This window comes from Phascolarctos cinereus, unplaced genomic scaffold, assembly GCF_003287225.1.
Source record: "Phascolarctos cinereus isolate Bilbo 61053 unplaced genomic scaffold, phaCin_HiC Scaffold_5;HRSCAF=322, whole genome shotgun sequence".
NCBI lineage: Eukaryota > Metazoa > Chordata > Mammalia > Diprotodontia > Phascolarctidae > Phascolarctos > Phascolarctos cinereus.
This window is the reverse complement of record NW_027555958.1, coordinates 464771409-464783810: the sequence shown is the minus strand read 5'-3', so window position 1 is coordinate 464783810 and position 12402 is coordinate 464771409. Positions and strand designations below refer to the sequence as shown.

General features: G+C 44.6%; 1 protein-coding gene across 2 annotated transcripts in view; it reads right to left on the bottom strand.

Moving 5' to 3' along the window:
• The window catches only part of PGM1 (phosphoglucomutase 1), an 80346-nt gene that overhangs the window by 32814 nt on the left and 35130 nt on the right, over positions 1–12402 (bottom strand). For both annotated transcript variants that reach the window (XM_078156683.1, XM_078156682.1), the window contains exons 2-4: positions 6904–7067; positions 5944–6090; positions 3535–3660 (exon numbers count right to left, since the gene is read on the bottom strand). In XM_078156683.1, the coding sequence (XP_078012809.1) occupies positions 3535–3660; positions 5944–6090; positions 6904–7067 (437 nt within the window). The remainder of the gene's footprint in view (positions 1–3534; positions 3661–5943; positions 6091–6903; positions 7068–12402) is intronic.

Here is a 12402-nt window from a genome sequence, read left to right as displayed (position 1 = left end):
TCTGGCACAGAGCAGGTATGAAATACAAGGTGATTTGTTCATAAAGGATCGGAATGAGGAGCTTTCAAAGAAACAAATCCAACAATCACATGGGAAAATGCCCAAATCACTAATGATAACGGAAATGCAAACAATGTCAACTCAGGAGCGCCATCTCCTACCCATCAGGTAGGCCAGGGGGACCAAAGAGGAAAGTGACAATTATTGGAGAAGCTAGAAAAAAACAGACACATTCATGTGCTCTTGATACGGATTGGTCTAGTCGGGGGGTGGGGAAGCTGCCGCCATTCTAGGAAGAAATTTAGACTGTGCTGAAAAAGTCACTAGGCTGTGAACGCTCCTTCCCCCAGTGACACCTCCACTAGGCCTATGCCCAACGAGATCAAAGCAAGAGGAAAAGAACCTTATGTACAAAAAAATATTTATTTAGCAGCTCTACCTATAGCAACAAACCCCAGAAACTAAAATAAGAACAGAGGAAAGGCCAGGACAACTGTGAAATTCCCATGTGGAATTTATCATACATCTTAAAAGAAAAACATGCTGAGCATAATAATAATAAATAATAACAACAGCTAACATTTATGTAGTGGTCATGACGTGCCGAGCACGGTGCTAAGCTTTACAGCTACAATATCATTGGACCCTCACAACAATCCTAGGAGGTAGGTGCTATTATTATCCCCATTTACAGATAAGGAAACCGAGGCAGACAGGGTAAGTAACTTACCCAGGTCACACAGCTACTAAGTGCATGAGGCCAGATTTGAACTCAGGTCTTCTTTACCCCACATCCAGTGTAAAATGACCGGCAAGCTTATAGAGTATGTTATACAATGATGTTGCCTTGGGGACTAAGCCTTGTCTGGAGTCAACAGCTGTGGTTTGATGCCCTAATGCATTTTCCTGATCCTGCCCTGAGCAGATCACCTTGGCTTTCAAACCACTGATGCCTCCTTTCCTGCCTCGCCCCGGGATTTGGGGATTCATTTGACAGATGAATTCCCAGCTCCATTCTTTGGACTTCACGGCTGCCTGCTCAGTTGCTCCCTGGCCCCTGTTATTTCACAACTATTCACTGGCACCAGTCCGTTCTCCAAAGCCCTCTGAGGGCTCACAGGACAGGGCAGAAGCTTTCTTGCCTGAGACCGTCTCCTGAGCCAGACCCCAGCACCCTGAATGGCAGGCACACAGCGATCACTCAGTAAGTGCTGTTTGACGGCGTGTTTTCCAAATAGCCCCCAGTGAAAGCAAGCTGCCATCTTAGATGCTAGATCTGATTTTGGACACAAATGAAAGTGCTTTGGAGCCAAGTCTGGCAAATAAAATGTGAGATCAAGCTGGGGAAGTACAGTTTGGGTCAAAAACAAAGGAATACTGCCAGGTGGTGACTGACTTTCTTGTGTGAGTCACTGAAAAGGAGCTCCTTAAATGACTAAAACGAGGCTAGCAGCACCAGGATAAATGGAGGGAGGGGGTCTCCAAAGGGTCTCCTGGCAAAGGCACCAGTCATGTGAGCAAGGAGGTCCTGGGGTGCTGGTTTTAAAAGGCAGCCTCCTTCCATTTTGGTCACATGGGTTAGGAGGAATCAGTTGGGAGGGAAGTGGCCGGAAAGCTGATTTAAGCTTGAGGGCAGGAAAGATTGCTAATCATAAGAGCTGTTCCAAAGTGGAACGGGCTCCTGCCTCAACAGGTGGCAGGTTCACCAGGCACAGTGTTCCCCACTCGTCAGAACTCAAGGAATCCTCCTGCCTCAGTCTCCCCAGTAGCAGGAGGATTCCTTGAGTTTGAGCTCTGAACAGCAGTGGGCTAAACCAAGCCCTGTATCCATATGGTGAGTTCTCAGGAAGAGAAGGTTGTCAGGGTGCCTTAGGAGGGACAAGCCAGCTCAGGCTGAAAATGGAGCAGGTCAAGCTCCCACTGGGTTCAGAGGTGGAATCAGAACTAGGAATAGTCCCTGAGCACCCAAACTGCAGGAGACAAGGGGAAAAAAGAGGGAGTGGGTTCCCACCTACCAGAGGTCTGCAAGCACAGGATAGATGATCACTTGTTGGGGACGTCTGGGAATGCTTGTCCTGATTGGAGTTGGACTCACTGATATCAATGTCCTGTCAACTAAGATTTCAATCAATCGTTCAACACGTATTTTAGAAACACTTATTTTTTGCCAGGCACATTTCTGGAAGTTATCCATACTATTCACTTGTAAAATAAAAGCTAACATTTATATAGTGCTTTAAGGTTCACAAAGAACCTTACAGAGAGCATCTCATTGTATCTTCACAGTAAAGACTATTTGTGATGAATATGTCTAGATTCTAGGACAGGTGGCATAGCATAGTGGAGAGAAAATAGGCCTCAAAGCCAGGAAGACTTGGGTTTCAGTCCTGCTTCTGACACGTACTGGCACTGTGTGTGTGTGTGTGTGTACAAGATACTTATTCTCTTAATATTCTAGGCAATCCTCAATGGTGATAAGCTACAGAGCTGTCCACCTTCACTGGTAGGGAGAGTGTCCTCACCAGGAGTTCTCTTCAGCAGTGCAGAAATGGGTCCAGCCCTTCCCTCTACCCAGGGACAATGGACCTGTGTTCACTGATTAGGTCACGTAGGAACTCCATCTCCCACTGCGTGCCAATGAGGGGTCCTGGTGGGCTACAAGCCATTAGGAGTCAACAGTATGACAGAGTAGCCCAAAATACTCAGCCTCCTCAGCAGGCCCCCTCTACTCTTCCCTCTACAGCCCACCTGTGAAGTACTCTGGTCAGTTCTGAGCACTGTACAGGGACGTGGGAGCTATGAGAAATGGCAGAGAGAATGGAAGATGGATGTTTAACCTAGAGAAGAAAATGCTTGTTGCCTAAACAGAAGACCCACCCCCCTTTTTTTGTTCTTTTCAGAGGCAATCAGGGTTAAGTGATTTGCCCAGGGTCACACAGTTAGTAAGTGCCTGAGGTCAGATTTGAACTCAGGTCCTGCTGATGCCAGGGCTGTGCCACCTAGCTGCCCCTAGTTCCTGGTCCTTAATGAGAAAGTTCAAAATGGAGGACAAGCCTATTATGGGCAGTTTCATGCTTCAAAGAGAAGGATTTGCATTGGTGGGAAGAGAATGTCTCCCTAAACAGTCCCAAAATAACTCTGTAAAAATATTCTGAATACAATTTTAATTTTTTTAATTTTAATTTTAATTTTAACAAAGCAATGATGCGGGACTTGGAGTCAGGAAGACCTGACTCCAAATCCTGCCTCAGACACTTAAAAGCTGTGTAAACCTGGGCAAGTCATCGAACCTCTGTCTGCCTCAGTCTTCTCATCTGTAAAATGAGGAGGTCAGACCCTATGGCCTCTCCGGTCCCTTTTAGGGGGGACCTAATTAAATCCTAATTTATTAATTATAAATTAAATCCTAAATTTGTGATCCTATGAGCTTGAAAAATAAAAATACAAAGGAAGACAAAAAGGCCAAATTGTTCTCAGTTGTCCAAATCTAACCCCAGTAGCCACGCTGTGGTGACCGTGGCCGTCACCTCCTACCTCCGTGCATGGCGTCGATGCGGATCTTGAGCCGATTGGGGCCTGACAGCAGCTCCTTTAGGGCACTGAAGTCAAAGATGTTCCTCAGCATGGTGGCGTAAGCTTCCACCGAATCCACGATTTCCACTGAGGAAGCAAAACAAGACAGAGATGGGAAAATCAAACTTACTGAAGGTGTGAACTTCATTTTAAACAGAGAGGGATTTCATTAGCATAGAGAACAGACAGGTGAGGAAATTCCCTCTATCAGCACAGGGAGGCACCCGCCAGTCTTACAGAACTGCCTAGGGCACTGAGAGATTACTCCCCCAGGGCTACAAACAAGTGGGGGGGGAGGGGAAGAAGAAATAGAGGATGAGAGACTAAGGATTATAGATTCAGAGCCCACTGAGTCCAACCTCCCCATTTTAGAGATGAGGAGCCATACAAGCCAGGAAGTGTCTTGGGTAAGAGTTGAACACAGATCTTCCTGATTCTAAGCCCAGGATGGACACCCTGCATTACTGAGCTGCTTCAGGGTCTGAAAATGTGTCTACATCATCACCATCACCTCCCCTTTGCTCCCAAGCCCCTGCTACACAGGCTTTTCCTTTTCTTTTATAAACCTAGGGCTTCATCAGCATAGAGGACGGGAGATGGTGGTCTGACCCCTAAGAGTTTCCAAAAAGAAATGTAAGGAATGTGAGAGATGTGCAAAGGCAACATCAAAGCGTGAACAAGCTGGTCTCAATTTATTGGGGGTACCATAGTACAAGGGAAAAAACACTGTGCCTGAAGTCAGAGGACCTGAGTTCAAATCCCAGCTCTGCTCATGTGACCTTGGTCATTTGTTTTTTTCTGGACCTTAATTTTCTCATCTGTAAAATGGGCAAATTGACCTCAAGTCCCTTCTAGCTCTAAATACATAATAATATGAATCCTCTTACAAATCTATTGGCCTAATGTGGCTTTGGCAGCATAGTCCAGCTCTGCTTAGGTCTGGGTTTCAGTTTGACCAAGAAGGTTTGATTTAATTTCTTTATTTTTAAAAAAAATTTTATCAGTGCCTTTTATTCTTCTATCACGGTCATTTTCGGGTATGCCCCTTCCCCTACAGTGAGCTTTCCCTTATAACACAGAAAAACAGTTCCATCAAGCCAATACAGAGGCCATACCTAACAGCACACGCTCCATTCCACACCCACAGTGCTCTGCCTCCTAAGGAAAGGAAGAAGTGCATTTTCTCATCTCTCCCTTAGGACCAACACTGGTCATTCCAATTGCACAGAGTTCAGTTCTGTTTTAGCCTTTTGCTGGCGATCATAATTGTAATCATCATGTATGTTATTTCCTGGTCTTGCCTACATCACTACATCAGTTCACACGAAGTCTTCCCGTGTACTCTGTAATATTCTATTACCTTATAGATATGACATCTATTATCTTATAATTTGTTCAGCTATTTCCAAAACAACTGCTACCCACTATGTTTCTGTGTTTTGTTGGCTACCCCAAAAGCCACTGCTGTGAACGTGTAGGCAGATAGGACATCTTTCTCTTTGTTGTTGTCATTTAGCATAGATGCCCAGCAGTGGAACCTCCGACTCAAAGAGCATGGGCATTTTCATCACTTTCTTAGGATAAATCCAAATGTTTTCCAGAATGGTTATACCAGTTTACAGCTCCACTAACAAGGTATGAGTGTTCCATCCTTCCCCTTTACACATGTCATCTCATTTATTCCTTACAATAACCTCATAAGGTAAGTGCTATTATTAGCCCCATTTTTACAGCTGAGGAAATGGAGGCAGTCAGACGTTAAGTGATTTTCTGTGGGTCACTCAGCCAGCTAAGTGTCTGAGCCAGGATTCACACTCAAGCATCCTTGACCCCACGTCCAACACTCTATCCACTGTACCACCTAGCAGGCCCAGTATGGTTGCTCAGAGCCTTTGACCACTTATCTATTGGAGAGTCTGACTTAATGTCACTAAGAGGGACCTTAGTGGCCCAAGTCCCTTATTTTACAGGGGACAAAACTGAGTTCCGGGATGAAGTGTCCAAGGTCAGAGAGTCCATCTCAGGGAATCTTCCACTACAAACAGGATTCAGTGGATGTGGGAGCACACCCTTCTCTCGTCAGTGACAGATACAGCATGTTTCATATGTAGTTACATATGTCACTGGGTTTTCCCTTCTAACAAGGGCAGAATCAGTGGGAGCCTAGATATCACAAAAAGAAGGCTGTGCTATCAAAACAAAAGGCTTCAGTAAAATTTTAAATAAATAAAACAGAGTTCAGGCCGCTTAAGTAATGTATGTGAAGCGTCTGAAGGGACAGACCGTCTTCCAGAGCTGCCAAGTCCGACTTTCCTGAGAAAACCCAGGGGCTACGGATGCCAGGGATGAGCTGAGGGAAGGGACACATGCCTGTGAATGGTTTAAACTTGTTCTCCAAGTCAAACTGCTGCTTCCCAAGGACGCTGAGGTCGACTTTCAAGTCTGGGCAAATGGCATATTCTTCGATTGTCTTACTGATCTGGAAGATTTTCTCCGTGATAGCTTCAGGAGCTGGTCCTGGAAATTAAACAGCAAAGCCTGGGTTACTAAGGGACAGTCACGGAGGGAACGAGGCATTTGGAAAACAGAGCTGCACAATTCATCTGCATTAAGGGATCCCTGATACTTCACATTCACTAGGAAAGAGATCATACAAGTTAGAGTCAAAAGGAAACTCGGAGTCCGTCTCCCTCATTTTACAGATGAGGAAACCGAGGCCCAGAGAATGAAGTGACTTATACAAGGTCACCAAGGCAATAAGGACCTGAGAAGGCTTAGCCCAGAGAAGGGAAATCTCAAATCTCTCACCTCTCTATTCCATCTTATACACAGGCGCCAAAACGATTTTCCTGAAGGGCAAGTCTGGCCATGGACCCAGAATTTGGAGGTGGGGGGAAGAGAAGGGAACACGCTTTTATTAAGCGCTACTATGTGCCAAGCACATCGGAAATATTCTTTCATTTGATCCTCACGACAACCTGGGGAGGTAGATGCTATTATTGTTCCTACTTTACAGTTGAGGAAACTGAGGCAAACAGAGATTAAGTCTTCCTGACTCCAGCACTGAGACATCTAGCTGCCCAAGGGATCCTACCCAAGGCCTTCCTTGAGTTCTCACGACACTGATGAATTTCATACCTGTTGCATTAGCTTTTTTTCCTTCCGATTCCACATTTCCTCATAATGCAGCTCACTGGCCCCAAAGAGGGAAGGAGGCAGGAGGGGCCTCTTTGTGTTCATAGAACAGGAAGCAAAGGGACTAAGAACCTTATCCTTGAGCCCAAGTCTCCTTCAGCACGGGCTCATCCCTGGACCAGTGGAATAACTCACCTCCATTGGAGATGTTGAACTTGATTCCGAAGTCTCCATTAGGGCCACCGGGGTTATGGCTGGCTGTTAGAATGATCCCGCCAATGGCTTTGATTTTCCTAATGATGCAGGACACAGCCGGGGTAGAGAGAATGCCATTCTGTCCAATCACTAGTCTTCCAATCTAGAAGAGAAATCCACACCATACAGAATTTTAAACAGCACAAAGTAGAATCTGCAAGATGACAGAGTGGATGACCTGAGTTCAAGTTTCGTGTCTGATACACACTAACGCTGTTATCTTGGATGAGTCATTGAGCTCTGGGAAGCTCTAGGGGCCCCAAGCAACCTTTGAAGCTGTAGATGAGCTGACAGGCTAAACAAGTGGAAGGATATTCCACTCCAGAAGTTCCTCCTCTCAGATGAAACAATAAGTCCAGATCAAGACAATAACGCCCAGGGAGGTGGGATTTTAACCAAATTCTTTCTGATTCCCAATGCAGCACTTGATTATCTACTTCACCACGCTCCTTGTCACAAATAAACCAGATGAACTATTGCCCAGAACAAAGTGCCAGGGAGAGACCTAAACAATGATGTCTCTATTCCCATCAAGTAGAGAGCTGAGAGTCTTTTAATAATGACACTACAAAAGCCTGAACAAAATGTCTGAATGGCATCCTCTGTGTGGCCAACAAGATTTGAATGACATCATTCAGACCTCAGGCTATTTCTCAGACTGTGTCATTTCAGAACAGGATGACTCGGAAGGAGAGGAAAGCTTCAGCAAATGAAAGTATTAATTTCAAGGAATAATTTAAGTCCCCACACATTCCAAAATATTTACAGCAACTTTTTTTTGGTAGCTGCAATGAACTGAAAACAACATAGATCTGTTGGGGAACAGCTGAAACCCATTGTGGTGCATGGATTTAAAGGAGATTACTAAGTCACAAGCAATTAATAGGAAGAATTCAGAGAAGTAAAGGAAGAATTAGAGAAACTGGTTTAGGCTAAAAGAAGGAGAACCAGGAAAACAAGACATTCCAGGATTACAATAAAGTAAATGGGGAGAACAGCAAACCCATCAAAACTGAGTGCTGTGAAATTATAAAGGCTAAGACTGGCCCCAAGGAAGCCACGTGAGAAGTCGCCTGTCCTCTACTTCCTTGCAGAGGTGGAGGTCTGGAATACTGGAGACATAATCATGCATTGGTCAGTTTTGCTGAGCTGCTTAGCTTCTTTTTTTATTCTTTGTTATAGGGATGGCTCTCTAGGAGGGAAAGGAAGTAGGCTGTATTGGGAAATAAAGGAAACGAAAAAACAAACAATATTAATTTTTAAAAAAAACACAACTTTCTAGACCAAAGTCTGTTCTTTGGTCTCTCTTTCTATAAGTCAACAAAGCACAATGGAAAGAGTGCTAGATTGGAATCATAGGTCCTAGGTTCAAATTCTGGATCTGCTATTTACCCCCTGTGTAACCTTAGGCAAGTCACTGAACCATTCTGAACCTTAGTTTTCTCATGTGTAAAATGGCAATAAAAATTTGCTATTATTCACTCGGTTGTATCTGACCTTCATAGACCATAACGCCCATGGAGTTTTCTTGGCCAAGATATGAGGGTGCTTTGCCATGTCCTCCTCCAGTGGATTAAGGTAAATAGAGAGGTTAAGTGACTTGCCCATGGTCATACAGCTAGTAAGTGTCTGTGGTCACATTTGAACTCAGATCTTCCTGACTCCAGGCCCAGCACTCTATCCACTGAGCCAAAACACTAGCCGCGTGACCTTGGGCAATAAAAATAGCACTCTGTAATTTATTCTTTTGGCACCTAGGAGAGCACCTTGCACATCACAGGTGTTTAATAAATTCTGGTTTGGTTAATTGGTCCATCCTGGGTCTTCATATATTCAATTTATTGAAAAAATATTTGAGGTCAGGGGTGGGGAGTAGTTCCAGGTACCCCTAGCAGAAAACTAGAGAGCCTGCCTGCAGAGGGCACAGCACTGATAAACATCTAAGAATCTGCCCAGGGACAGCGTGTGCTCTGAGACACCCTCAGAGGCTTGGGACGCTCTCCTTCCTCACGTCTCCCTCCTGGCTTCACTGGCTTCCTTTCAATCTCAGCTCAAATTCCACTTTCTTTCAGAGACCTTCTCTAGTCCTCCCGCAGTGCTACTGTCTTCCTTCCGAGAATACCTCCCATTTATAAGGCATCTCCCATGTCCACAGCTGTCTCCACGTCTCTCCCACTAGAACGTAAGCTCCTCAAGGGCAGACACTGTGTTTTTGCCTTTCTTTGTATCCCTAGCATTTAACACAGTGGCTGACACACACAGTTTGATGAATTCTTCTTGACTTGACTTAGATTATGCCCAACTCCTAAATATTCCCACCCAGAGGTGAAAGTGATTTGTGTTTGTTTCAACATAACCACTAGACCTGGCTCCGTTGGAGAAGTAGGACATGAGATTTAGAGTTGGAAGGGACCTTAGAGATTGTCTTAACCAATCCCACCCTATTTTAGGTATGAGGAAAACTGAGACACAGAGTGCCAAGTCACATGCCCAAGGTCATACAGATAATGCATGTCAGAGCCATGATTTGAACCCTGACTTTGTAATTCCAAATCTAGTTCTCTGGGATTGTGACTGTGAAACCTCTGGCTGCCTAATAATGAAAGCTGCTCACCTCCTGACCCCTTAGCAAACACGTGCCTCATTCCATTTGCATCTCAACACTCAAATCAAGCACCTCCTGGTCTACCTCTCTTTGCTGTACACAAGAGAATACCGAGGCTCACAGAGGTCCGGTGACGTGGCCTCCTGATTCCCAGGAGGGAAGGACAACGTGGGATAAGAATGGGGAACATCTCATGTTTTCCTTTTGGATTAGGTGTGGGAAGTGAAGAAATCTGAAAAAAAACCCTGGAAAACTATGCTGGATCCAGGTAAGAAAGGCTCTGAAATGCCAGGGGAAGGCATTTCTCTTTTCCTATAGGCAAGACCTACTGATGGTCTTGAGTGGAGAAATGGCATGTTCAGGCCTGCGGTTCAGGAAGGATACCTTGACTACCTTGTGAAGGACATTTTAATAATAATAATATTTTATTTAATAATAAAAACAATTTATTAAGTACCAATATGTGCCAAGCAGAGGGGGAAGGCCAACGTAATAAATGGAACAGTCCCCTATTCAGACTGAGCATCCTGGGGCAGCTGGGTGGCGCAGCGGATAGAGCTCCAGCCTCGAAGTCAGGAGGACCTGAGCTCAAACCCCGTCTCAGACACACGACACACAGCCAGTACGTCTTTAAAATTCAGGGGATAAGTCTTTGTACAGCTGTGACAGTGGGGCACGGGTGCGCATGGATGACAGCAGGTGGACAGTGATCCTCCCCACTCCAAAATCTCAGCAGGACATAATAAAATTCGTTATAATTTAATAATGATTCAATCATAAAATGTTAAATGATAGAAATACTAAATAATAAAAATAAAACATAGTGCTTTAAGGCTTATAAAATGCTTTATAGATACTAACTCATTTGAGCCTCACAACAACCCTGTGAGGTGGGTGCTATTGTTATCCCCATTTTACAGATAAAGAAATTGAGACTAAGAGAGGTGAAGTGACGTGCCTGCGGTCACACAACTAGTAAGTGTCTGAGCCAGGATTTGAATTCAAGTCTTCTTGACTCCAAGTCTAGCACTCTATGCACTATGACAGCTAGCTGTCATGTAATCTGATGCTCACATATTATAAATGAGGAAACTGAGGTAAGCTGTAAATGTTTTATCATTATTATTATTATTGCCACCATCAAATGAGATGTACGTAAAATGCCTTATAAACGTTAAAGTACACATATGCGGTGTGTGATGCTATATAAATGCTATCATTGTCATCATCACCATCATCATCACCATCATCATCATCATCATCATCATCATCATCATCATCATCACCATCATCATCATCATCATCATCATCACCCTCATCACCATCATCATCATCACCACCATCACCATCATCATCATCACCCTCATCACCATCATCATCATCATCATCATCATCACCATCATCATCATCATCACCATCATCATCATCATCATCACCCTCACCACCATCATCATCATCATCACCACCATCATCATCATCATCATCACCCTCATCACCATCATCATCACCCTCATCACCCTCATCACCATCATCACCCACATCATCATCATCATCACCACCATCATCATCATCATCATCATCATCACTACCATCATCATCATCATCATTGTTTTGGTTCAGACGTGAAATCAGTGGGGAACTCCCAGAATAGACACTCCCTTCGCCACTGTAGTTCAGTCACTCTTCTGGAACTCAGGGCCTTGGAGAGTTGCTAGGGGTATTGCGAGGGTAAGTGACTTGGCCAGGGTCACCGAGGCAGCATGCGTCATAGGCTGAGCCTAAACCCAGTTCTCCCTGACTCTCACCAATACACGCTGCCCTTCAAAAGCTTTAACTCTTAAATAATTCAGTTGAGAGCCTATCAGGCCAGCCCTGCCTCCTTAAATCACAGAGGCTGTTTTTAATAAGTCATGCCCTTGAAAAAAGGCAGGGATAACACTGGTGTTGTGCCTGCTGGACCCAAAGCAGAGCTGCACTAATATACCACTTAACCAGTGGGTATCACTTAAATGTATTATTTAGCAAACCTTTGACTCATAAATAAAGCCAAGTTATAGGAGCTGCCTGAATTACACATTCTCCCCACCTCTTCCCCCACTCTTTAGCTCCACACAGAGATGAAATGAAGCCAGATATATCATGGCAAAAGCAGGCAACATCCTCTGTCCCCCCTCACCGGGCGAGATGGATGCTTGAGAATAATGGTCCATCTATTCTTGCTCCAAAGATTAAAAGCGTCTTAATGCTATTCCCTTCCCAGCTCCCTTCAGAGATGAAATTTACAGCGTATCATATTTTAGCTTAGAAATGTGGATGCCTCCTAATCACTTCATACTGGAGCACCTTATCAGCGATGTTACACCCGCCAAGATGCATGTGGGGCACCTCCCCCTAGCAGCAACCACCCCGGGTCCCAGTAACAAAGGGCGGGACCTCAGAAAAGCTCGGATGTGTTTGGTTTGTCTGGTTTGGTTTGGTTTCAATCTGGCTTTTGTAATCACACCTGCTTAGGATGCCCCCGAAAGTGAAGTCTAATGAATGCAAGGCTCATTTGGCTCCCATCTTTTGGGAGTCATCGAAAGATGGTACGCCATCTTTTGCTCCCAGGGGCGGACTTTTTTTTCCCCCAAGTAGTGAATATTAAAGATGGTACTGCAGGGATGTGAAGGTCGGTCTGACATTTCTATGCATTACCTACAATATTTAAAATAGATAGCTACATGCTTTAATCCAACTAGGATTCTGCAAGGCAAACTAGAAATATGCCAGCGATGCCCATGATTACCAACCAGGGCATCTGTGTCAGCTGGCATAATAAAAGCAGGGCTTTTTGT